Source organism: Crassostrea angulata, chromosome 10 (genome assembly GCF_025612915.1).
Source record: "Crassostrea angulata isolate pt1a10 chromosome 10, ASM2561291v2, whole genome shotgun sequence".
Lineage (NCBI taxonomy): Eukaryota > Metazoa > Mollusca > Bivalvia > Ostreida > Ostreidae > Magallana > Magallana angulata.
The window spans coordinates 38240804-38268272 of record NC_069120.1 but is presented as its reverse complement, the minus strand read 5'-3'; the positions used below and the strand labels follow the sequence as shown (position 1 = coordinate 38268272).

At 34.2% G+C, this 27469-nt stretch overlaps 3 protein-coding genes across 6 annotated transcripts; 1 reads left to right on the top strand and 2 right to left on the bottom strand.

The window, feature by feature from the left end:
- Positions 1–2134, bottom strand: LOC128165859 (uncharacterized). The gene is made up of 3 exons (XM_052830760.1): positions 2016–2134; positions 1357–1555; positions 1–786 (listed from the first exon to the last, which is right to left on the bottom strand). The coding sequence occupies exons 1-3, from the start codon at positions 2132–2134 to the stop codon at positions 691–693; spliced, it is 414 nt and encodes a 137-aa protein (XP_052686720.1). The 3' UTR covers positions 1–690.
- Positions 2135–2470: 336 nt separating this feature from the next.
- On the top strand, positions 2471–3700 carry LOC128165621 (glutaredoxin-1-like). The gene is made up of 2 exons (XM_052830345.1): positions 2471–2758; positions 3096–3700. Exons 1-2 carry the CDS (start codon positions 2546–2548, stop codon positions 3198–3200), a joined length of 318 nt encoding a protein of 105 aa, XP_052686305.1. The 5' UTR covers positions 2471–2545; the 3' UTR covers positions 3201–3700.
- A 1029-nt stretch (positions 3701–4729) lies between these two features.
- Positions 4730–24446, bottom strand: LOC128165614 (uncharacterized). Of its 4 annotated transcripts, XM_052830327.1 has the most exons (10): positions 24129–24446; positions 23697–23783; positions 22977–23168; positions 22653–22868; positions 19772–19893; positions 15188–15301; positions 11484–11635; positions 9963–10981; positions 7483–8364; positions 4730–6285 (listed from the first exon to the last, which is right to left on the bottom strand). In XM_052830327.1, exons 1-10 carry the CDS (start codon positions 24358–24360, stop codon positions 5975–5977), a joined length of 3327 nt encoding a protein of 1108 aa, XP_052686287.1. In that variant the 5' UTR covers positions 24361–24446; the 3' UTR covers positions 4730–5974. The 4 variants fall into 4 exon arrangements, with proteins under 4 accessions (XP_052686287.1, XP_052686283.1, XP_052686285.1 ...); XM_052830323.1 differs by lacking the exons at positions 22653–22868; positions 22977–23168; positions 23697–23783; positions 24129–24446 and having other exon boundaries at positions 15188–15367; positions 19772–19929; XM_052830325.1 differs by lacking the exons at positions 19772–19893; positions 22653–22868; positions 22977–23168; positions 23697–23783; positions 24129–24446 and adding an exon at positions 15527–15667 and having other exon boundaries at positions 15188–15367.
- Between the last annotated feature and the right edge of the window lie 3023 nt (positions 24447–27469).

Sequence of the window (27469 nt, the reverse complement as noted above, 5' to 3'; positions counted from 1 at the left end):
TATGCAGATTTTAGATATTAACATTGATTCTATCTGTAGTCTGTGTTGTTAACAGTCTTAAAGAGAGTACACGACATTCTATTTTCTAGTTTTAAAAACAAGTACCAATCGTTATATTTAAAGTCCCTTCTATGGTTCTTTGATTTGGCCAACAATACTATCTGCTAAACTTTGTCCTCAGAAAGCATAAGGGTTTATATAAATACAAATCGACGTATCCCGCGCCTCTCATTTTCATAATCAACTCTTTCCATTCCATCTTTCAAGTTTGAATTTTTCTAAGACTGTAAATTCTTCTTCGATTATATTCCTCAATTTTTTTGAATATATACGTTATATATATTGAATGGAACTGTAACATTGGAGCTATGTTAATTGGGTACCTTTATCTATTCGGTGTCTCTTAGTCTCTTTCATTTAAAAGCATTAGCTAAGATGTTGATAGCCAGCTTGTAAACAATTCCTTTCGTGCAATTTATCCTCACGTGTTCGTATAGACAAACATCTTTTATCGCCTCTGATTTGCATTTTTTTTCAACTGTACACTTCTCAATGAATTTTCAGTGCGGCTTTCAAGTCTAAATTCTTATCCAAGATCTTACAATAGCTATATTAGCTGCATGTAAACACGGAGCAATGAAATTTGTTGGTAATGGCTTAGGTATATAAACCGGCGTTGGTCATTTTCCCCTATAGTCCTAGGTTAGCTAGAGCGTTGATTAGCAGTCCGTGTGATATAAGATGGTAACAAGTCAAAGAGACTAAAACCAAAACGATCACTCCTCCCTGTTTGAAACAAAATTGTCAATTAAAATATAATTTTAAAAAAAGTCTCATTGCAGTCGTTAATCGGTACTTAACTGTAATTAATTCAAAAATATTACATCTTGATAAAATCTATACTAGTATATTAAATCTTTTGTGTTGCTAATGTGATGGTTATTCCATAGAATATCAATAATTATCATTTTATACCAAACTGTTTTTAATTTAAAATTAGACTACCCGATAAATCTATCTAACGAGTTTTATCTATTAACTTTTTTTACCTGAATCTAAATTTTTTCTCGGAATCTAATTTGGATTCAGAAGTGATAATCTGCTTTTCCAAAATTTATAAATTTTCATTAGAAAAAGGATGGAACTCAGCAGATCACCACTCATATATTGTGTACAGTCGCATGGAACGTCTGTCTCAACAAATACCAGCATGTAATGATAAACTCTCATTATTACATATAACGAAGAAGTATCATCATTAGATGCTTATCATTCATATTTGGCATTTTAAGTGTTCCATACACAGGTACGTGTAAAGTTATAATAAATGTAAGACATGTGTAAATATATAAATACTAGTAGAATCCTGTAGGGGGCCTCCACGGCTTGGTTCAGGTGACAGGTGGGGTGTACGTTGTAGCCACTGAGGTTGAGACACACGCTCTCGTTGAAGATGTCCAGGGGGCGGATCCTATCGAGCGTACACACCCGGACCCCCGGCGCCAGGGTCCCCAGGAGCGAGTCCATGTGTCCACGGGTACCATAGTGCGAAATGCTTGAAATAAGGAAAACGGTGTCGCCGTGATAAACTATTGTGCTCTCATTTATCAAATATCTCGTGATCCTATAAGCGGACTTATATGTATGCATAGGGAATTGAGCTTCGTTTAACAATATACATTGTAACTTACGACAAATTCGTACAAAGTAAATATTTTAAATTATTAGCTTTAAAAAATAATAATAATTTCGATAGTTAAAAAAAAAACAAGTTGATGTTGCTGCTGCTGGGAACACTATAAAATAGATTAAATTAGAGAAAAACTACCATTGACTTTCTTAATTTGTTACTGATATCATATCGATGCTACTAATATTTTCAATTTGTGTGATTTGTGTGATAAAAATGCTTACATTCGTTTTCTTGATAAAATTGATTTAATCAAAACAATCTAAAAGACATAAAAACCACATACAAACCAAATACAAATAAATATGTGAAAATACAAACTTACCAAGCTTCAAAAGTCTGATGTCGTATTAGAACCACAGTCACGAAGGTAACATGTAAACACAACATCCCCACTGCCAGGATCCGAAACATATCAATGACGTCACAATTCCATGAGGTCATGGTAACAGTTAGACATGTAAAAGTCGAGTAAAATCATCTATCCGGGATTTTAACTGATGTTATTGCAAAAAAATGTTATAATGGCGACATTTGCAAAAAAAGTCGCACGCAAAATTTCAGAATCATTTTTTTCCCATAAATCAAACAATTTTATATATATAAAGGAAAAGATATAATGGCATAATTCTATTCGTTGTCTATTACTTATTGTAATCACAGATAAGAATAGTTGATATATCGGAATACAATCTTAAATGGTTTTAAGCATTATTATAAAACTAAGGATTAATATAAATCTTTAATGACACAAAAATTATTCGAAATAGTTTATGAACGACTTGCCAAATTCCGATTTCGCCATTATTGTTGTTAGGGAAGCTTTGCGAGGTGTATGGACAAAAATTGAAAAGAATGGCCGGTGCAAAGTTATTTGTGGATAAGAAACTTGCCCAAGGCAACATTGTTGTGTTTTCTAAGTCATACTCTCCTGATTGTAAACTGATACAAAGGATCCTCGCTGAATACAATCTGAAGAACCTGTTGTATGTTGACATCGAAAGTAGACAGGACTGTACGCAGTTAGAAAACTATTTACAGATTCTCTGTCAGACGGACGCAAGATCAGTATGTATCATTAATTATATTTGTTATTTGAACTTAAAATTGCAACAGGTACTTTGTCCATACCGATCAAAATATTCATTAAAACATACATATGACGTACAGCTATATATAGACAGTTGTATTTAAGATTGTAAAACATTTCTGTTTTACAGCAGATCACATGTACAATAGAAGTTACATCTGGGTCATAATATTTATGTGATTTTCAAACAAAGAATATCTAGAATTTAGAATTTAAAAAATATCACTAAAAGGGAAAGGGGAGCAGCCCTTTCTAAGTTTTTTTTTTTTGCACTCAAAAGTAGTGTACAAATATTTTTTTTCGTTCTTGTTTCAGGTTCCCCAACTGTTTATTGGTACAAAATACATCGGAGGGGAAAAAGAACTGATCAGAATGCACGAATCTGGACAACTAAAAAAAGTGTTCGAGGAAAACAAGTAGTGATATTACAGTGATATTACGTGATGTGACTTTATTCACTCTCTGAAACTAGACGGCTTCCATCGAGATCCAGTGCTTTGTATCACTCTCTGACATCTGTGGAATCTTTTATTATAGATTAGAGGGTATGCGTCAACGACATTATGTATTTGAATTTACTATTTCTTAAACTTGTAAATTGCAATCACATATGTCTAGTACTTTCTTTCATTTTTTTTGTCAAAGAGTGAAAAAAACATGTTGGAATCATTATAATTTATGAAGAATCAATTTTTGTGTCTCCATCTATCCACAAATTTTCATACATGATGAATTATGAAACGGAGAATTAATTTATCAAGAGGAACATTCACGAAATACGTTCCTATGAACGTACGAAAAGTATACGATCTTTTCATAATTCCACAGAATGGTCTGAGATATTGTTATTTTTTAAAAATCTAATTAACTCTTATAAGATTCGTTCACGTTAAAATAAAAATGTTCCAAATGTCATATTCAGTGCTCGTTTCTTTCTGTTTTTATCGTGTAATTATTGATAAGAATAATCATTTAATCAAGGGAAGATGATTAGTTACATGTAGAAAGTACATGTACCTAATGGTATATTTGTAAAATTAAGATATACGGATCAAAGTATCATATTTTAATCAGATTGCACTGCATGTAGTATCCTCAACAAACTTTAGCTATTGTCCAGTCTCGCATACATGTATATATACATGTACATGACAGACTGGCCATGGGTTACCAGCGACAATGTAACCTGTTAATGTGAACGTCTAGGGGGAGGGGAATCGGGGGGGGGGGGGGGTCGCAAAATTCAAATTTCTCAAATTTACGTTATAAAATTTACTAAAAATATGCCTCAGACCACCTGGCAAACTCAAATAACGGTTAGGTCCCCTCCGCCCCCCCCCCCCCCCGAAAATTTTCCGGATCTGCGCATGTCATTTTGAAGACGCCATTGTTTCTATACAAATTGTTTATTCTTATAGAGGACCGAATTACTCTAATAATTGTCTCATCTCCAATCCGTACAAGAAAACAAATGTTAATTCAGTGGTTGAAATACTGAAATAATATTTTATCAAACTCATTGATTAATTACGTGCAACAATATTTAATTATTCTATTCAACTCAGTAAATGTGAGATGGAAACGTGTTTGTTTTTAGTGCACTTTTTTAAAATCAGAATGTACTCAAATAATTCATAACACGTGTAATGGAATAGAAATGTTTCATTAAACTATATTTAATGTTGCATTTCCCAAGACCCAACGCAGTGTAAATTATCAGACAGATAGTGTATGTCAATGTACGTATTCACATCTTATTGTTAAACGTCAGGCGTTAGTTCGGCGATGATTATGTTCATCAAATTCCTCCATTTTGAAGATAATATTATTTATAACTGTGCACTAGACAACCCAACGTAAATTGCACCCAGTTTTTAACCAGAGTATATACAGGGCCTTTGTTTGGTACCCAAATCACATACGTGAAGAATTGAAACACAAAACAACAGTTCAAAACTTTCATTTTACTTCGAAGTAAGGTTAAAACTTGATTTTACATACAAAGATATAATCACAAGTGAAAATATCCAACATGTTAACTATATTAAGGAAAGAAAAAAAATCGGTGAACTTTCATCCACAAATTATTGCACAAAACCCATCATCACTATCAAATACAGTCTACCTAATGTATATTTTTTTGGTTTACATTTTGGCAATGGAATAAAAATGACAATAGAATCAAATGTTTGTGCATAATAACAATCCTACTTTTAAAAATCAATACTAATTATAAATTAATTTTCTAGTTTGCTACAAAACATTCCACATTATTTCATAAATGAAGAAAATTAAAAAAATCTCAATATGAATTGAAACTTTAGTTTCTGCGCATGCTCCACCCGTTCTTCCGGGGTCATCGGTCATTTGAATAAACGAAAGTTGATGATGGTGCAGGTATTGTGATAAGGTTCAAATAGGAAACACGGGCAAACATTGCTACTATGAGTTTCAGTATTGGGATTTCTTGGTTTTGTAGACGTCTTCCTAACTCATGGGTTTAACCTATTCTGACATGATGATATTTTCGTCTGCAAGGCAGTATATACATCTCTACTTCATGTCAAGTTATATCTTATGAAATACGATACGGGCGTCCTTATATAGAGGCTGCTCCCTCTTCGCTGGTCTTGGGGTCGTTGTTAATCTTGTATCACGAAGAAGTAACTGTAGCCAAACAGCTACCTACATTAATACGGTTACTACATTATATATATAGGTGTACCGAGCTCTCAAAACCTCCAGCTGCATTAACGTATCATCCAATCAAACGCATTCTTACATTGCTCTTTCTGGCAAGTTATACGAGTTCTGCACAAAAGATGTATGTACACAGATCGGAACTCAAAGGAATACATAGCCACACGAAAAATAAAAACAATCTCGGGAATGCTTTTCAGTAACTATGGTAATACAGTGAAGAATATATGATATACATAAAGGCATCTACATTATCACGCGATGAACTCGGAAAGAAAATGCACTAACTTTTGCTCATTCTAAGTGCAAACCGACATCTAAACGGCACACTCCAAAACATCAAATTGAGCATTTTCGTTTTGGCAAAAAATCAATATATAAATAACAAAAAACCACTTGCTCTCTATTTTGATAAGTAATAAACCCACGCGTTTATAAAATATCTTCTTTTTGGTTTTCAAATAATTTAAATATTGCAAAACGACGACGAAGTCCTAGAATTCCGTTACGGCAGTCATTTCATAATTATAGGAATCCGTCGTTTTGAAGCCCTGGGGCTGTCCCCGCGCCCCGTAAATGGGGGTGGTGTTTGACGAGCTCTCTTGAACAGTTCTTGTATTGTTACCTGGTCCAGACGACCAAGCTTTGATTTTTCGGTTATAGTTATCTTGCTGTTTGATTGGTTTTTGTGGGGGTGGGGGTGGGGGTGGTTCCTGCCTATACATTTGTGGTTGCTGTGATGACCATTGTTGGTCTTGTTGCTGTTGCTGCACCCACTGTTGCTGCTGACTTTTTCTAGTAGACCCTGAAAAGAAGGTCATCTACACTTTAATTTCGGACATACATATTTTATTTAGAAAAAAAAAGTACGAGGCATTTGATGATGGCGTAGGTTTTTTTTTTTATCAACCCTTTGGCATTTCTTTGCAAATCCGAGAAAAAAATCCCGACAGTGAGAGCTAATCTACACGTTTATGAATTCCTAAGAATCATGCACTCTGGTACAAACTGCTGGGCATGGAACAGTAACGTTACAGCATATTACATAATTACAGCGAAAAAACAGATCATAGATAAAAACAAGTACAAGGGTTTTCTCCTGCACCCTAATGAGCAACCGATGTTTCTACCTGATGCTTCTATATATATATACATACATATAATTATATAGGTTCAAATGATCTCCAGCTCGTATACCGTTATAATCAAAACGACTAATTCTCATAATCAGCAATCCGATGAAAGATAAAGAAAAAACACTAATTTGCACCGTGTAACAGACAAGAAGAAAATGTGTCGATGATCTTATGGTGCATTGCATTAATTTAGAGATTGAGCTTCCAGCTCTAATTGGGGTGCGGGGATTAAACGGGTGAGAAGGGGGATAGATTTTGGTTAAGGGTTTCTTTGAAAATTGCAATGTGAAAAATTCGGGAGCTTTTCTTCTGTCTCGGCATCCAATCTATACAAATCATCTATCAGTTAGATAGCTAATGGTTATGGAGCAATCGTATACTTACAATCGGCGGGAACCTGTTTTAGGAAAATAAAATGTATGCAAGGACAATTTTAATGAAGCGCTTTGATAAAATGAAATTGATGAATCGTGTCAGCATGTTACATTGAAATTCAGATGACATTCTGAGGCAGTTGACAATGCGCTTAGGTAGATACATGTATATCCCGTGATTGCTGACCAAACCAATACTGTCAACATTTGTTTACTCAAATCTCTGAACAGCAATGTGAAATATTTGAAATTTGCTTTAACTCCGATAAGACATTTATAAGTTGTCAAAGACTTGATACAAGCGCAAATAATCTACATTGTATGTCACTAACGGTGTCGAAGTCTTGATAAGGCAAATCATAATGACCGATTATTCTGAATCGAAATGCTCTTAACCTAAAAAAAAAATCGAATTTTAAATATATACATGTATTACATTTATGTAAATTATTTTGATATCAAATAAATAATAAAATGGAAACAAAGTCTTACCATCTCTTTGGTCTCTTCCGGTATTCCATCCCTTGGCCAGTCTGTTATAGTTCGGGCCTGTTACGACTTTCGGTTTTTCGTCTGTTTTGAGAGAGACGTTCGTCTGATAAGAGTAGCTTTGAGTTTGTTGATAGGGGACAGAAACTGGTTGGACCACGGGCCGGTACTGCTGCTGCGGTGGCTGATACTGGGGCACAGACATAGGTCGAGGTTTCGGCCGACCGTCCAAGTGGTCGAAGGCTTTGTCCACATACCCTAGCGGGTTCTCCATTGCGGCCTCCCAGGGAGAGAGAGCGGGCTTCACAGGGGAGTGGCTCACAATTTCATTCAGGCGGGGTTGCGGCGGAGGCTTCTGTGCATTGTTTTCGTCGATCACCCATTTCTCGGAGCGGGCGGCCCTCTTTTGAAACAATTTAGCTCCCCTGTTCCTCTTACTCTGCAAATCAGCCACCAGATTGTGACACTGTGTTGGCGACACAGAAGTGTGGTCCACTTTGTTCGCGCTCAGTCGAAGCCTCTCGAATTCATCCTTTGACAAACTCATTTTGTGGTCTTCGTTATAATTGACTCGATTAGCAAGGTTAGGTATACGAAACTGGAAAAGGGGCTTAAATCCTCCTTCCGACTCAATAAGCTCGCTATCAAGGTCACGCAAATCAGCTACATCCCCCGCCGATGACGACCCGTGGTATCGCTCTCCATCGTGGATCCACTTGGTTGACTTGCGTTTGCGCTTCGCAAACATCTTCGCACCGCGAGCGCGTCGATTGGCCGCCGAAGTGAGAGACTTTGCTATCTTCTTGCAGAGGTCCACTTGCTCCTCGATTGTCGGATAATTCGTTGACGGATCATCGTAGAAAGCAGAATCAGCATAGTGTTTCTCTACAAGAAAAAAGAATTAAAATCAATCTTAATACCCCAAAAAGATTGATTGATTAACCTATCATCCCCTACCCTTCCCCCGGAATGGAACCTTCCGTCCGGTTTATCAAGGTAACTACACCGTCCTGATGACAAGGATAATTAAGTCAATGCGGTACCTCTTGGGTACGTTCCAATATCATATGCTTTGTAAATCCCATAAGAACCACTCAAATATCACGTATAATAACGAGAGAATAGAAGGGAGATAAGGAACACATTAGAAATCTAATTTGAAATAATTTCTCTTTTCATATAATCCCAGGTCGGTTTGCAAAGAAAGTCATTCAAGTGAGTTTGTATAGGAAGCCCTCATTTACGATAACGAGTCGGGAGTTCCCCATCTGTTAGCCATTTCTTCAGTCTTCAGGGGTAATTAGTGAAATCTCGGCTGATACCAATATACATGTATGTATACCTATAAAGATCTTACAGCACATGTTGGGGTTGGGGTATGGTTGTCTGGACATAGATCTATAGCAACGTCAGGTTGAAAATAAATAACACATTCATCAATCTAAAATTTAGCATTGGACTTCGAAATATACATGAAATTATCGGTGCTTGTATACTAAAATAAAAATAAAAACGGTGTATTTCAAAAATAATTTTGATAGATATAAAAAAAAATTTAAATATTTTTGATCCATTCTTCTTAATTACAAACATATGATCGATGCCACGACATGAGATAAAGTTAATCCAGGGATTATCGTTCATAAGATTGGTCTAAGGTTATCTAAACACACCGGGCCCCCTCTGATGTTTGTTATATACATTTGCCGTTTGATTTCTGATGAACTGTCGATACGTTTGCTATTACAGACTTAGAAGCCTTTGCTTAATGTTCAACCATCTGATGATTGAGACTTAATTCTGTATAAATTTGGTGTACTTTAGTAATTACTTCCTCTGATATTTGATGCCTTGTTGAACCAGTTTTCTCTGAGATTAACTGGTACAGATTCCTTTAAAATCTATTACCACAATTACGAAGTATATGAACTTTTAAATAAAATAAATATGTAAATATATACTAGCAAATATATAAAATGAAATAATTTTCAAATTGAAATCCCATATATTGATATTTGTAAGCTAACAAGGTATTTAGTAAGAGCCATTCACCTCTTTTGATATACACGCATATGCATTCAAACAGTTTTAAAATTGTCCATGAACACTTTTGATGACAGAAACTTTTGGGGTTTTAGGAAAGTAATTTGTTTGATAGGTATACATGTTCTCGTGGGCTCAAAGTCATGGTATTATAAAGGAAATGGCTACGTTTGTATGATACAAAAAATCTTACCGAATGAAAATAAAATTAAAAAAAAAACCAGGAAAAATCCCAATTAAACATAAATAAAAAAAATAAATAAAGATAAAAAATGGAAACAAAACAAAACTCAAAGCAAACTAAAAAGCCAACACACATTAATGCAAAATACAACATTAGATTGGAAAATAAATATCAGTTATAATGTAACAATTTTTTAACGACAATTATATTCTGGGATTTTAAGGAGGTGATCAATGGTTTCGAACACAACACTTACTCCTACGCCGGGCGCCTGTCGATCCTGTGTCCGGAGTTCCCGGTCCATCACTCTCCAAACTGTACGTCCGGGAAATATCAAGGTTAGGAAGATGGTTGGGTCGGGTACCACTCCCCGGGGTCATCAGGGATTCATCATATCCACTGTCCATGATGTTCCTCTCCTCGTGCTCGCCATCTTCCGGTTCCGGTTCGATCTCTACAGGCGGGGCAAAGATGGGAAGATGTTTGTGACCATGAATATCGTAATACTCGTGGTCGACTTCATCCTCGTCATTCTGAGTTTTCGCTTTATAGCTGACCAACTCCTTGATAGCGTTAAATGTCGGCCTTGGTACGGGAAACATCATTGGTTCGTTTTCCACATTGCGGATCATGAGCGGAGCAGGCGGTGGTGGCGCTGGAGGTATACTTCCTGCCTGTGGTTGTGGAGTTGGTTCTGGCTCGTAGTGAGAAACGGGTTCAGGCTCAAACCGCACCTGAGGTTCATGACTAAAAACGCCAGGTTGAAATTTAGAAACCCGGAACATGGGGATATTGGTGTTGCTCTCCTGTAATGGTTGCGGTTCTGGAACCGGTTGTTGTGGCTGAATCGGATACATTTTTCCAGCCGGAGAATTGTATAGACTGTCCTTCACATTCCTAACCCGAAACTGAGGAACCGGACTCGAAGCGGATTTTGGCTGAAAATCGTTCGGTAATGGCGACAGATTTTCGGTCATTGGTTTGCTTTGGTCTTGTATGTCAACGTAAACCTGCCTAGGCATCTGTTGGGTTTGATTCATTGTGACTTGCTGATAGGGCTGAGAACTCACCAATTCCTGCTTAATGTAAGTGTTGGACTTCAGGCCCCCTGGTTCGTTCTCCTGATATTGGTGAGTGATGATTTTCCGCGTTTTGTCACCCTCTGGGATAACGTAGTTTGAGGAAGCAGACGACACTATGTTTTTGTCAGTCTTTTGGGAAACTTGTAGATGGGCAGGCATCTGTTGTTCATTCACGGATTTCTTACCGTAAGGTCTGTAAGAAAACGTAACCTTTTAATAATTTCAAGTCACTGAAATTTTAATTTTTTCATATTGATATAAATACTAGTAGAAGTAATTCTTATTGAATTACTTCTATTTTTTATCCTTAATGAAAACAACGCATATTCAAGTATAAGATAATGACCTCAAAAATGATTTATGAAAACATTCAAAACCAAATGTTGCCAATATTTACGTAAGTACTAAACAAAGCAGGTTTGGATACACTTAAAATGTGCATGTTTTTTTGATTTAAAATAAACTTGTTTTATATTCTAGCATGAACTCAAAATCAAAACATAGTTTCTAAAATTCTAATACAAATTAAGCTTCAAATGAGAGAGAGAGAGAGAGAGAGAGAGAGAGAGAGAGAGAGAGAGAGAGAGAGAGAGAGAGAGAGAGAGCCACAATTCAACTTCTGAATTCATTGCCATCAATGCTAAATAATAAATAATAATAACGATGCTAAAGTAGCGAATATAAGAACCTAATACCTTTGGAGATCGATGGAGAGTTTGTCCCCGGCGTTGTCCACCAAGTGCATGACCGCTTCGTGGGTCTTCCCCTTGACGGGGACACCATTCAGACGAAGCAGGACATCTCCCTCCTGCAGGCCCCCCGCGTGTGCTTTACTCTTTTTCCGTATCTGGAATGGAAGTGACAAAATCTTGATAGCGAATTCACAAATCACCATTGAAAAGATGAAAAGCGTTGGGGTTTCGGGGCCTTCTGTTTCCAGGTGAACCAGGTAGGTCTAAAAACGAAGGTACACCACAGCCAAATCAGAAACCCATTAAGCTGCGTGTACACAATATGTATCTACATTTATGGGTTTACTAAAAGGATTTAATGAAGTTTTTATTTATGCCCTTCAAGTGACAAATCATTCTGCACTTTATCAGAATGCAATTTTGCTTAGCAGTTGCGCAGAAAGATTGCATTGTCTCTGGCATGTGTGCATTATCATAAATAACATTTCAAATAAAGAAAAAAAATTGTTTTATTTTACCACGTTTTAAATAAATGTCCTTTAAGTAGCAAATTGTCATTGATAGGAAAAGAAAGGGGAAACGCTTGACGTAAATAGGAATACAAAATCAAAGCTATAGAAAACTAAGCAAAGAGATACATGTATATATATATCTTTATCATCAGTGACTTCGATTGATAAAGTGTAGTCTATTTTTAGACAGTTGTGCAAAATCAAAATTGTTAACAAGCAACATCTATACATATTTTTAAAAACGAGTTTCAATTATACATTTTTTGTTTGAATTGAATCTATTTTATTACTGCGATACTGTTGCAATCTTAATTTGCTCTAGATTTGTTTGTTTAAAGTGGACACTGCTAAAACTGTTTAAAAAAATGAATATGTGAAATAAAACATCCCGCAATTTTTGTTGTCTTGTTCATGTGAGTTAATCCAATATGTTATTCATTTCATTTATTTAATTGCAAAATTCAGACAGTCAGTTTATAATATACAAATGTACATTCATTTACAATTTTTAAATTGCCTTGATAATCATCAGTACTCTAAATCAGATATAGGTGTGCAGGTTTGTTGAGATAATTCATCAATATAATTTTCAAAACATTCGACTACCCGAGTGATAATAGAAACTGAGGCAAAATCTTCGCTAAATCAGTTTCTCAAATTTCACAAAGCTCTTAGCTGGTCTTATAAGAGTGGAGTGAACAGGTAAACGATATTGCCTATCTTCTAAAACTAGTATCATTCGCTATTAGTAATTGGATGAAATCCAAAAAAAAGGAAAGATTTTCTTGAATTTCAAGTATATTTTATACAAATATAGAATCAACATCTTTTTTTCCAATCTAAACTTTGATTAATCAATGCTTTCTTTTTTTCGTAACAATGAAAGAACATAAGGATCAAATATTTGCAGACGTTCATTTTTTATTATCCCTGTGACGTCATACGTCATGGGAAGACAGATGAGGTCTGAAAACGATGAATGCTCTTTCAGAATGAATGTAGGTAAATGCATCGTAATAAAATTGTTCTGTTGCTGTATAAACACCCCCAACACCCCCCCACCCCCCAAAAAAATCAAAATATACAAAAATCTTAAATTAAATGTAATGAGAAAAATATGTAAATCGTAAATGCACAATCTTTCATATTTTTTATTAAAATCATCTTTAAAAACTTTATGTAAAGTCAAAAGAATAGATGCAAAAGTTACATGTATTATAATAAATCATTTATTTGTTATGACGAGTTTCAATACCGTTTTCCATAACCCATCTGAGTAGTCCATGACCTTCACCTGTTATTTTTTTTATTCATGCTACTGTATCTGACCTTGGACGTTGGCCTATTGTAGTGTTTGTTACATAAAGCTAACGCGCAGTGAATGACTTTCCAATACGTTGTTTATTTCTCCAACGAATCCGTTCGGTCAAAAAACAACGTGGTCTTTGAGCTTCGCCTCTCGTGGTGCATATTACCTAATGCTGTCTGTAACTCATCCAAAATATGTGTTATGCAAAGATGCACAGAGGAGCAGCACTGTGGGGGTAAAAGATCCGCACACATGGCATTGCATTTAACATTGTTTACGGATTGCCAAATGACACAAGAAGGCCTTTCTTAACATAAAAAACCCCCAAAACAACCGTACCAAAACTTTTCCCAAAGCCAATCAGTGATTCTGCCCTGAGACGAAAGCCAGAAACCAGAACAGATTTATAAATTGTTCATAATAGTTTGAATTAGCTAAGGAAGTTCTGTGTTCGAACTCAGCCGATAAATCATATGAACTGTAGGTATGGATTTATCGCAAACTTTGTTTACCTAAATGTCAGATATGGGAGAAGTTTTTCACAAGAACTCGCCTTGTTGTCGGCGGGAGAGTGTTTCAAACGAAAGCAACCCCCAACACGTGTTTTTGTCATGTAGCTTGCTCCACCCGATTATTCTTATCAAAAGGCAACATGCAGAAAAGCACGATACATCGAGTTCTCATTCGTTTCTCGTTGGGTTAACCTTTCCAACTGTAATCTTCAAACCATTAAGAATGGCAACCATAAAACAAGAAAAAAGTAAACAACGTGGCTATGAACCAAGAGCCTTTTCCCTATCATCTATATACATACAAAAATGTAGCCTTTTTCGCATTTCATGATAGGGCTTTGAAGCTTACAATAAGTTTGTTCAACGATTTGCAAATCAGAGTGAAAACAGCTCTTAACTGTCAGAAACTGGTGGTATCTGTAAGAAACGTTGTCTAAACAATAACTTGCAACAACCGCCAATAAAAATGACGTACTCCAGCTTTCCTTCTTCACTTTTTTTTTGGCTTATAGATAAAATATTTCTGTTGGATCAAAAGGGTTACTTGATGCATCAAGAACCTCTAGTCCATAAGATTCTCTACACTAGGGAGCCTTTTTAGAAACACAAAATAATTGTAAAATAAACAAAGTATATACCTACACGTAACGGACTGGTTTACGTAAAAATGTCATGGTAAGTTTGAATTGGGTATATATATATATATATATATATATATATATATATATATATATATATATATATATATATATATATATATATATATATATATATATATATATATATATATATTATCAACAAAAACTTATTTCCCTTTTCGCCATGAAAATGAGCTTTTCAGAAACTTTTTATTAGAAAAATTACATGAACATGAACATGTGCCTAATGCATGGAATACGTAAAATTTGTCATGGTAAAACTGGAATGATAAAACTGTAAATCATTTTCAGGATTATCTGTCATCACAGTAATGACAAACTATTAGACCACAACTATGCAATAAATCTTCCAAAATGCAGTTGTTCTTTAAATATTCCTGACATTGCAATTCTCATAATATGCACATAATGACTGCATGTAAGAAATCAACAATTTGCACTAGAATAACATTGCTGGAGTTTTCCAGCTCGTACATCAAGCATCCTTGCTTTAGTTCTTCAAAACAAGTGGGAAACAATTGGGCAATATTGTAGGATAACAGACACATTGCAATTACGCAGAGGTTTGCAATTTAGAGTAGAGGTACATGCATAGCTTTTGGATGTCGTTTATGAAAATGAAAAAAAGAAAACAGAATTATTACAAAAATTATAAGTTGACTATATGTACATATTTCTTGGCAAAAATACCCTGCAAGAAAAGAATGCTTGTTACCTTGGCAACTTCAATGGGGAAACTTTCTCCTCCAAACAGACGAAATCCCCAAGGAGCCCCGCCGGTGAGGGTCACATTGATGATATCCCCACTGCCCATGATTCTGGCACCGTACTGAAAAAAGGACTCTCAAAAGACGGTCTCCAAAAATCACTGCCTCATCATCCGTTTAACAGGGATCTGGAAATAGATTAAAAGCGTGATCGAACTTTTGTTGAAGAATCCTTACACGATATATAGAGAACTTTGAGCTATATTCGTGAGGCCAGTACTCGCACACGTCTAGGGGGAAAAGCTAGAAGGCAAACAGAATAAAATTTTATCTATATAACTTCTCACTCCAATATTTCCAAGATATAGGAATTATTTCCAGCATCGAATGGATCAGAAATGAACAGTTCTCACCACTGCGTAGCTAAATTTTTTTTTCTCTTTTCAGCATCTAGATTATATATGAGGAGGTGTTTTTTCTGCTCCCTTTTATTTGTTTACATCACGGGGAATGGAAAGATAATCACTGAATTTCGTCTGAAAAACATTGATCTTTAACTCGATAAATCCAAAACACTTATCTTGTTTACCATTAGAATAACATAACGGTGAGTTGAATTACATAATTTAAGTTAACTATACTGTTTTTATAGAAATCAACCGAAGTCTGAGTAGATGCTTTGACCCGTTTTCGAATCGAGAAGCTGAGATGAATTATTACTTTCTCTCAATTTTCTTTTTCATGATCTTGGGAGGGGCATTCTACATTTTCCGTTATCAGGAATTTTCAATAAATCTAATAATTATGTAATTTGACAAATCTTAAAGTGTTTAACATGCTTGCATGATTCTGAATTTGTCACGATTCTCAGATAGTCATGAATTCTTTTCTCCTGAACACTGCAAATAATTTAAGGGTATACACATTTAAAACTTTCTTAAGGCATAATTTTGTTTTTCTTATGACATACGTGTCTTAGACGGCACGTCGGTAGTTTGTTTTCTTTTTCCATTATGTGCAAGTGAACATTTCGATTTTAAATACGATGCAGATATGACAACAAAAATGAAAATTCAAAAAATCTTTTAACAAATCCAATGTTTATAATGTATACTAACATTTAAAACCACACCACACCAAACGATAGTGCTAAACTACTTTTTTATCATGCACAAAGTTGCATCGAATTGTCAGGTGTTAGTGCACATCATTCGAAACCAGTAAAGCAAAAGAGGGGAGTACAGTTGCATAGTGTAAAGAGTTCATACAAAAGAGTTCGAACAGAATTGGTAAATTTGTAAAATAACATCACACATAAACATCGTAGAAAAAGTAAGTCTTTGCAAAAAGCTTAGAAACCATCGTAGAATATTAAGATGAACTTTGCGATGTGAATCGAGCAGACCCCGATCCCGACATATGGCCGCGAGATGATCGTCAGGTTTATGTATGTTAGATTGGCGCATTATCCACTTCTATATGATAAATCCTGGAGTTACAGAGCAATAAAATATCCGGAATAATAATTGTAGTGAAGTGCTTCAATATTATAGCCATATTGCTCTAATATGAATGGAATGTCTTACTGTTAAGATTAATGCTAGTTTTATGTTAAAATTGTTTTGCACTGGTCTCGAGGCCAAAATCTTTTAAGACAATATGGAAGGGTGATTGTTGATATAGAAGAGGGGAGACGTACATGTTTACAGCAATTGATGCATTTGACTCGAAGGTTATTTCTTGCTTCTTTATCTGTTAACGTGTTTGAGCAGCTACAATTTTATGGATTTTCTCGTTCATATTACTTCTTCAATGTGTGTTACATATACATATACATGTATCTTTTTTATGTGAGTGAACCTATGTAATCAGCACCTTTAAGATCCATCATTCATACATCGCGCACATAGGTTATATACCATAATAACCGACAAATCAGATTGTACCAAAACCTTAGTCCCGTGTTTTCCTTGTACATGTATTTCTTTCTTATTACAAGTTACTTTGGATGATTTGCAAGCGTCGGTATTAGATTTAAAAAAAAAAAAAACCCACCAAACAATCGAAAAACCACCACACATGCATAATTATGATTAAATCACATTGTGAATCAAACACCAAATACCCGACAACGTTGTGCTTACAAGTTAAACAAAAAACACAAATGGTAAGACTAACATTTAACTAGTATATTTAGGCCAGTTTCCCCTCAATTTCGTTCTAAACTTTGTTTTTTGAATCCACGTGACATTTCCATATTCCTGGATATCGTTATATTCTCTATGAGTATATCGGTTTATCCTACGTAATACTAAAACACAGTAGTGCAGTAGTCATATAACGCTGATGCTTTTTTTTTTCTCAGTACAGATGAAGATAAAAACTAACATTAAATTAATCATAGAGTATTATGAACCATTGAAATTGGATTTTAGAACTTTTATCAAAGACAAAGATAAGTTTCATTAGATCGTTCCTGAGTTTCATTTTGAAAGTTCTATGAACTTTTAAGATTCCATAGATCTCTTCGTCTTGGGGAGAAGTTTTTAGAGAATCGATATCAAAATCACCAAAACATAAAAATTAATTCGCCCTTGGGTACACCATGTGCTGTATATAATGTTGCATTTAATTTATTTCAATTACATCATACTTTTCCAACTTCTTGGTCACATGGAAATGCATGGTAGGACAGGTGCAAAACATGCGTAAAGCTATGTACTCAGGTTACAAGAAACATTCGTTTGGCGTGGGCGTTTGAAACGTTTCAAAAGTTGTTGGCACATGCATTGATTGCAAATAGCTGTAACTTCTGGTATGTACGTGAAAATGCCAAAATATCTTGTATATAAGTAAAAATCATCCAAGTTTTACAATGGATGAATGCTTGAGCTCAGATATTTCTTCTTGAAAATACAGAAAAAAAATTACAAAACTTACCGAACATTAAAGAAATGTATATAAGTTCCAATAAGAATTTGCAAGTGCAAAAGATTAAATGGCTATAACAACTCAATTGATTGTACAAAAATTAAATAGGTACAGATCCTTTGCAGGCTTTTGAAAATTTAATGTACTATTCAAAGAAGATTAAAAACGATTAAAAATGAATCATTGAAAATAAACCTTTCAAAATTAAAACCTTAAAAGCTGATCCATCCCCAATATCACTACATGCATTTCTTTGTTCGGACAAGGGGGTTGTGATGGGGGATGGAGTGGGGGTGAAGGGGGGGGGGAGGAACGTTAGCTTCTGTGACGTGCAAAGTTGGGTTTAGAAACTGACCAAAAATAACTTGTCGATAATGAATGGAATAAGGAACGTTGACATTTGTTTTTAGTAGTTTCCATCATTTTAAAAACAGATAAAGGGTTGAACGGGAACCTTGTCTTTTATATCTTGACACTGACAGTGTGCATATTTCACGGAGAGATTTTCATCGAATGCCGCAGTAAACATCATAACTTGTTTGATATAGAATATCTTCTCAGAATTATTATCAATAATCTAGACATGTAAATGCATGCATGATCTTTATTCCCATGAACTTTTCCTGAACCCCCAAAAAGTAAAATTCACAGAAAAATCAAATATTTGATATTGCGAGATATTAAATCCTAAATAAAACGCAAAGCTAAGTCTAATCTGTTTTAAATCAAGACAATTCTCATCTTATTAAAAATTTAGAATTTTTAAAAAAAGCTATACCCAGTATGAACCGAAAAATGATATTTTCTACAGTGAAAGCATTGTTTTCTGTACGATATCTCCAATTTGCAGCAAACAATACGTTTTCCCAAGTGATGTATAGCACAGACGAGGGGAAAATATGTTTTGGATTAGTGAGTGAGAGCGCGGTATTAATTATCGCACGCGCACACCGCACGGTGCCACTTCTTACATTGATCAACAGTGGAGATGACGGGAATATATGGGGATATATAACCTAACCACTTGTATTCATAGATCTAGAGATAAGATGCAAACAGACAACATTGCACAACATTTGAGACATTCGTCTGCGCGGATCTAAGACTTTGCAGCATGCAATGTTTATGAGAACAGCGGAATTATACCTGAAATAATTTGTTGAAATTACAGGTTTGTTATTACATGTAGCTTTATAATGCAGAGACATGATTGCAATCAAATATGAAAATTTCAATATCGATTTTAAACTAGGTACCTCTCACATGGAACATTTCTCTAATATGCGCACTACTGCATGTACTTTTGATGAAATGCGTAATTAGCTGAATAAGGTGCTAGGGACATGTGCATTTGATTGTGTTGAAGGCTACTACAATGTATGCATGCATGCTGCATCCCACATGTTCAGTAAAAAATGTTGAGGTCAGCACCTTTTTCTCAAGACAAATTTTTAATACAGTAACAGATTTTGGGGAAAAAAAATAAGGTACCAGACTTATAAAAAGCTGTCCTCTCTAATGTAGCTACAAATGACAGGCGTCAATTTCATTGAGAAGAAACGCAGGCTGCATCTGTTGCCGATTTCGTTGACATCTGCACTGTTCTCTGCTTGAATTAAAAACATGCGGGAGGATGACAAGAATCTTGAAAACTCACTTACCACTTTGGGTAAATCTTGACTATACAAGTCGCATTTATCACTTAAAACGGCGACCTCTAGATCCGGGTAAACATGGTTTAGGGATGCAGTCACTTTCTTTGCACACGCGCGTATGGTTTTCTCTGGGAGCAAGCAGTTCGGCAGTCGAGAATCAGATACGGTGCTTTATTTACATATTCCAAGAGCTCCTCTGGCAAGGGGGAACCTTATGATGTGTTAGTACATGTGTTTCTAAGGTGTAAACCCATACTGCGGTTCAATATGATATTACATGTTATATCAGGAGATATAAGGTTATTTTCCTGCCAGAGGAGAAGTTTAATGTGGACTACTATATAGCTAGCTTAAACAACTGAAAAAGATTTTAATTCGTATCTTAATTTTAAAACACACCAGTAAAGAAGAATAATAATCTTAATCATGTTATCAATATGTATTTTATAAAAATTAACTATGACACCATTTTGTCCTATTGCGGAACACAGGAATTCCGTGACGTGCATTGAATTTCAGTATTTGTATAATGTGCAATCAATGTGCATTTAACTTTTAACTATTTAAACTAGATACATGTACCTGATATGGACTCAAGAGTCTTTAATTTTTTAAAATTTTTTGCAAGTAGAAGACAATGAGGTAAAATGTCAAATGTCATGACATCATCAACTTATTTTTCAAAAATGTTTCGTTTTAAAACACTTAAGATTTTCAAAATAACTATTATTTGCAAATTTTTTTCTTCTAATTTTTACAAATCTTTTACATTTTTTCTAATCACTTGTTATGTTAATGTTTGGTTAATGTTAAATTTTACATTCTCTTTAGAGATATCTAAGAAGTGTGGCAAAGTGTAATTTCAAAGCTATATTTGTAAATTTTCCCATCAAACTTTTTTAATCTGGCCAATTTATTGATCGGTTTAGATGATTTTTCCATTTTCAATGCAAATGTACATGTAAGTCGATAATTATTTATTTTTATTTCACAATCAATTTATTAATTTTGTTATTAACATTAATATGCATACGATGATGATTTATGCGGGTTATGAAGGTAGCGATCATTCCGGGTTATATACTTTTTCTGCAATGTCGCTACCATCATATCCCGATCGAATCAACAAAGAAAGCATTTTATTGCTAAATTAAATGAGTTACATCTACTCATCAATAAAATAATATACAAACCTCCAGGCGTATCCGAGAAATAAACAATCTAATTAACACTCGGGTGACAAAAGATAAAAGTATATCTTTTTTCCTTTATATTTCATTGAAAACAAGACGTATATATTTTTTGAAAGGTTTTCTATTGTTATTTTTTTTGGAGGAGGGGGCAGATTTTGAAAAATTAGCATTGATTACAGTATATTCACTTTGCTCTTTTTGACATAGTGTAATCGATCTGTTCTCTTTACAACGTTTAGAGGACCGTTCAGAAATAATAGAAACATTCTTTCTTACTCCTTTGGAAATATAAAATAAAGCCACATATGAACTTACCAGAAAATAAACCAGGATAAAATTTATTAACAATTCTTTCAAAAATGTTAGTGTTCAATGAAAAACACTCAGGTGACAAAAGTATATCATTTTTTCTTTTCACTTTATATTTCATTGAAAATTCACATTTTCCGAAGAATTGTTTTTAAAGATGTAACACCTTGATCGATTCTCAAAAGACCTAGATCGAAAAGAATTACTAGTATTCAGAATTTCTTGTATTTTTTGGCATCATATGAAGACATTTTTCCAATCTTTTGTATATAACAATTCGACGAATTTTTTGGCTCGCATTTTCCAAAAGATACATAGTAGAGCTCTTTAGATATATCTTAGTGTTGTACATGTACTTGAAATACCAAATTTACAAATCAGTTGTCAAATATGTCTTAGGAACAAGGTACGGTTATTTCACGCATTACCTGTTTTATAAAATATAATTATCATACTAGCACCGTCCATCTTGCTCACTGTTTTAGACCCATATCATGCAATTTTTGTTTAATGCAAAACGCTAAATTTTTTATTTGATCGATACTAAAATACAATCAATTCATTACAACATGTTTCAAGAATACTTGCTACATATAAATTAAAAAGTGACTTAGTGAAAGTTATCTTTCTTTAATAATACATTTAATAATAAATGAACAAAGGGGAAAATCAACAAATATATAAAGAAATTGCCATAAATTACAAGTATCACTCGGTGAAATGTCGTACAACAAAATAACTGCATACATTATTAATATCACTAATTAAGAGTTACTTTTAAGACATGTATCTTCAATATTTGAAGAAAAAGAGTCTGGTTGAAAAGTCGGAAACAAGCAAGAGCTGGGCGGTGTAACAGTCGTAGTTCCAACACTTTATCTACTTGTCAGACCTGTGTCACTGTCTACCGCGTAACTTTCTGGACGGGAGTTTTTTTTAGAAGTTCGTGTTCAATATGGCTCTCATGATGACGAGACTCGCCGACTTCCTGCGGTTGCGTCACCAATGACGCTGTAGAACTTGACGAGGACATCGTCTTTTATACTCGAATTTATTTTAGACCCATATCATGCATTTTTTGTTTAATGCAAAACACCCATTTTTTTATTTGATCGATACTGAAATACAATCAAATCATCATAACATGTTTTAAGAATACTTGACAACAGATGTATAAAGAAATTGCCATTAATTACAAGTATCACTCGGTGAAATGTCGTACAACAAAATAACTGCATACATTATTAATATTACTAATTAAGAGTTACTTTTAAGACACGTATCTTCAATATTTGAAGAAAAAGAGTCTGGTTGAAAAGTCGGAAACAAGCCCGAGCTGGGCGGTGTAACAGTCGTAGTTCCAACACTATCTCTACTTGTCAGACCTGTGTCACTGTCTTCCGTGTAACTTTCTGGATGGGAGTTTTTTAGAAGTTCGTGTTCAATATGGCGCTCATGATGACGAGACTCGCCGACTTCCTGCGGTTGCGTCACCGATGACGCTGTAGAACTTGACGAGGGCATCGTCTCTTCTATACTCGAATTTCCCGAATCGAAGGACTCCTTTTTATCTAATAACGCCCTTTTTTCAGATTCAAAATCTAAAGAAAAAGGAAACAACCAAAAAATTAACAACATGCAAATTAATAATTTTGTGAATTCAAACAGGTATTAACAATATTTTACAAAAGGATGTGAACCGTACTCACGCAATGCAGTTGCAGGCGTAGACATATTTGTAATGTTGTAAGCCTCGTGTTTATCATCGCATGGATTAGTTATAAAGGTATTTTTTCTACGGTTGTATTTGGAACAACAGAAGTAAAAGAAAAGTCCAATCAAGAAAACTAAGATCAGCAACAGTATAGCGACAATAAGCCAAAGTGGAATTGCCAAGTTTTCTAAATCGAAGAAGAAAAAATTGTAAGTTAAATGTAATTTATATCTGAGATACATGTATACAAGTCACAGTCTCATATAATTTATAAACAACAGTGTTTGCAGTACCCCCCCCCCCCTCCAATTCTTGTTGCAATTGGTCCTTTATATTATATAAATAATAATTATAATTTTATTGATGAAAATTTTCAAGTTTTTAAATGGGAATAAAACAGCATTTTTTGTTTGACAAACATGTGTATTTTAAATAACCATGATGAAGTTTTAACAATTAAATGTCACCGAAAATAGTAATCTTCTAAACACTGACATGTCTTCTTGATTTACAAACAAAAGAGGAGATAAAGAAAATGAATATTTAAAACCGACTCCACTTAAAGATATAAATAATTACAAGCATTTCATCTCTTACAATTATAAAAAAAAAAACAAAAACAAAAACAAAAACAAAACATGTGAATCTATTTTCGTTCCAGGTGATTCCCTTAATGCTTTGTGACGTATTTTTAAACCTTATATTAGGAACACACCTTGCATGGCCTCCTTGAGATTTGCCCTCGTTAAATTACGATGTGTTTCTTGTGTCGTTGCAGGGGTGCTAGGTCCTTGAATAATATCTATTTATACAACAAATAGTCATATAGATAAATCCATATCATAAAGTCATTTTGGATATTACACCATACAGTGCCTAGCAAATAAGTAAACAATAAGATGTTTACATTAATATGATATTTGAAAATAATAAAACCAAATAGTTTTGACATCAACATCGTTTTAAAAATATTAGAGCCGATTAAAGTAAGAAAACTTTTTTATATTTTGGATATGGTGCAGAGGGCGGGCGGTATTCTATACATTGATTTAAGAAAGTAAGAACAGAAGAAGAGGAAACCAAGCAATTGTAAATTAAAAAAATATTCAAAGAACAATAATTATAATTTAAATAACAATGTGATTACCTTTACAATAAGAAGTACACTGGTCTGGCAAGTCCTTGGAAAGGCAGAGATCGTCACTACAATACAAGCACCTATAGTCGTCAGTATCACAATATTGATGAGGAAAAGTACACAAATCCTGTCCACAATTAAATTGAAATCCTGGACCTGGCTGACTTTGATAATCCAACCCGAACGAGGAAATACCACAAAAGACAACCGCGACCACACAACACTTCCAAACGGAACCCATCCCAGAATCAGTATGACGAGTTCAGTTTCCCGCGAGATAAAAATAGCGTAGGGTATTTCCATTCATATATTTAAAAGAAATGTTTACTTACTCTGTGGAATTTATGTTGCATACCTTTATAATGTAAAACATATATGCATTATATTATAGTCCTATAAGTCTGTAAAGTATGGTATAAATTTGTATATCTTGCTTAATCATGAGTGTTTTCTTTAAAGCAACTCTATTTGTAGATTACATGAATTTCCGTAATCTATATTTAGATTTTCTTCGTGAAGTTTATTTTCAAAGACAGCTAATTTAAAATTTCGTAATGTTATTTTTCACGTACTTTGTTTGTCACAACGCACTTTAAGTAATTTCTTACTACGAAAATATTTTCAAATTGCTCTAATTTTGGGACCAAGTCAACGTACAGTGTACTTTGAAAAAAAAGAAAAGAAAATTTATTCTCAAATGCGAAAAAAACTATGCAGACTTTGGTCAAAATATTTGATACCTTTTAGTACAATAATTATTTTTACATTGTTATGCCCTGTGGGATAATTAAAAAAAAACACTAAGGGATTCGTAGCAAATTTGATAAACAGTTTCTCCATTAAAAATGGTTTCTAATTAGCTCACGTATTTACATATAAAGATTTGAACTATTCCTTCTTTTATCTGTTTATGTATGCAGCAAATTTATTCCTTTAAAATGATTTCTAACTAATACATGGGTATTCGGTACAAACTGACACTGGGCTATGTGAGAACAGAAAATATTTATACTATGGAGATCAATATATAACGTATCTAAAAATGCTTAAATAAATATACGTTAAATATGGAATTCAGAGAGCTATCTTTGCAAAGTTACAACTTTCAATATTAAGTAAGTGTACAGTCATACATTGTATGTACACCGCTACACGCTTATCACCTCACCTTCAGTCTTTAAAATAAAATTGCAAACTAAATGTGCATCCGCATATTATTCTTCTTCTGAAAACTATAATTCATCTTGTATTTTAATAGATTGTGTATTCATTGTTGACCTAAAATTAAATTACTGCTGACTGATTTTCTTAGCTTTTTAAAAAGCTAACCTTTGTAAAGTGATATATTAGTTTGAATTTGAGGGAAGGGTGCAACGCTTAATGATATTTGTATCATTAAGCGGTGTGTTATCATTAGAGGTTGATACAGGGGTTTGTGTCATATTCTCAACTGAAACTTGTGTGGATGTATCTTCTAATTGTGTAGATTCAAATTTATTCAAATCATGGTTCCCGGGGAAGGATGGGCCACAATAAAGGATGAATTTTTAGAAGGAATTTATAGAAAAAATTCATTTAATTTTTTTCTCTTAAACCAATCGGCCAGAAAAGCTGTAACTTGTGGGAAGCATTCCCATGTAACGTTGATTCAAGTTTGTTCAAACCATGATTATCAGGGGTAGTATTGAGCAACGAATGGGGGAGGGGTAAATATATACATAGGACTATATAGATATAAATCTTTAAAAATCATCTGGAAAAGCATTCGGCCAAAAAAGCTGAAACTTGTTTGAAAGCGCAGAATGTGTTGATCAAATCACGATTCTCTGGAGAATGGTACTATTGAATACAATCTTCAAATAAGTTTCGCAGACCACGCCACAAAACCTTTTCTTCAAATGTTTCCCGACTCCGAAATTGCAAAAATGCAAAAAATATTACTAAAACTAAAACTTCAGCAATTATAAACAAAATGGCAAAGATGTTAGACAATGCATGGCATTAGATTTAAAGAGGAAGGAAAGTCAAAAACATATTATATTTATATCGATAAAGTGGTTTAAATTATCTCATGTTGTCATGCTGTTTTGAAAATAAACTACATAATTAAGCTTAAATGCAAGTTTGAAGTTAGAAAAATCGTTTCAAATCCAGAAAGAATGCTTAACATGTTTGCACAAGGTGGTTATCTATAGGTGTGTGCCTAACTAAACTTATTGAACAATGGGTCACATATTTTGAATTCAAAATGAAAGATGATGTCAAACATAGAAGTGATACACGACCAAAAAAAAAAAGATGCGAAACAGGTCAGTGAATCAAATGTAGTTTGTGAACAAAATGTGATTGTAAAAGCAAGACTTGTACAAAACAAAAATGTTCAAACGGTAGAGAAAAATCTTCAGTACAGAAACAACAGACAGTTCTCTGTTTTGCAAGTCAAACAAGCTCAACATCTGTTAAGAAAACAAATAAATCAATTCCAAAGTCTGATGTTTGGTAAAGGAACTGGATTACAAGAAGAAAAGAGAACATATACTGTGGAATCATTTAAATTTGTGGGGGCCAATTTTCATGGATTGTTGGTTTTTTACTTATTCGTGGGGATTTAATTTCCTGGGTGTGTCAGTTTTCACTTTTAGTAAAAAAGAATATTTTTTCTATTTTTTTTCATTGAGGATGTAAATTCATGGGGAAGGGCTACCCACAAATACCACGAAAATTGAGCCACCACGAATTCTAATGATTCCACAGTACTAGTATATATACGGGAACACGGTTTTACAAACTTTTGTTATGTAGACGTAGTGCAGTGTATGCTGTGTTTTTGAAATTGTGTCCAAATTGTTTTTTTTTAACTTTTTGTGCAAGATATACTGTACTTAATTGTCAAGATATTTTGAATCTGATACTGTTTTGCTGATTTCACAGTTTGACTTTATTACTTGTACTATGCTTCAGACCCAGGAGACTTATATATACGAACTGCAGCGGATTCGATACTATTGTCTATTTACAAAGAAATTTTACAGCCTTATTAAACCTGACTGTATTGCTAAAGGAGAAAATATTTTGGGAGTGGATTACAAAAATAAGTATGAACAAGTTCCCAAATGAAAGCCTAGTAGTAGGGTATGAGATGAAACCTCTTTTCTAGAAAAACTTAAACAAATTGGAAAAGATCAATTTTATGGATATGTTCGGGAATACTATATGACAGCTTTGTATCACATGAAACAAAAGTTGCCCTGGTCATATATTACCCTAAAACATGCAGCAGTAGCTGATATTGAGAAAAGGAGTGATCGGTCATTTGCTTTTGTGGCGTGTTTTGCAGATAAATTTGAACA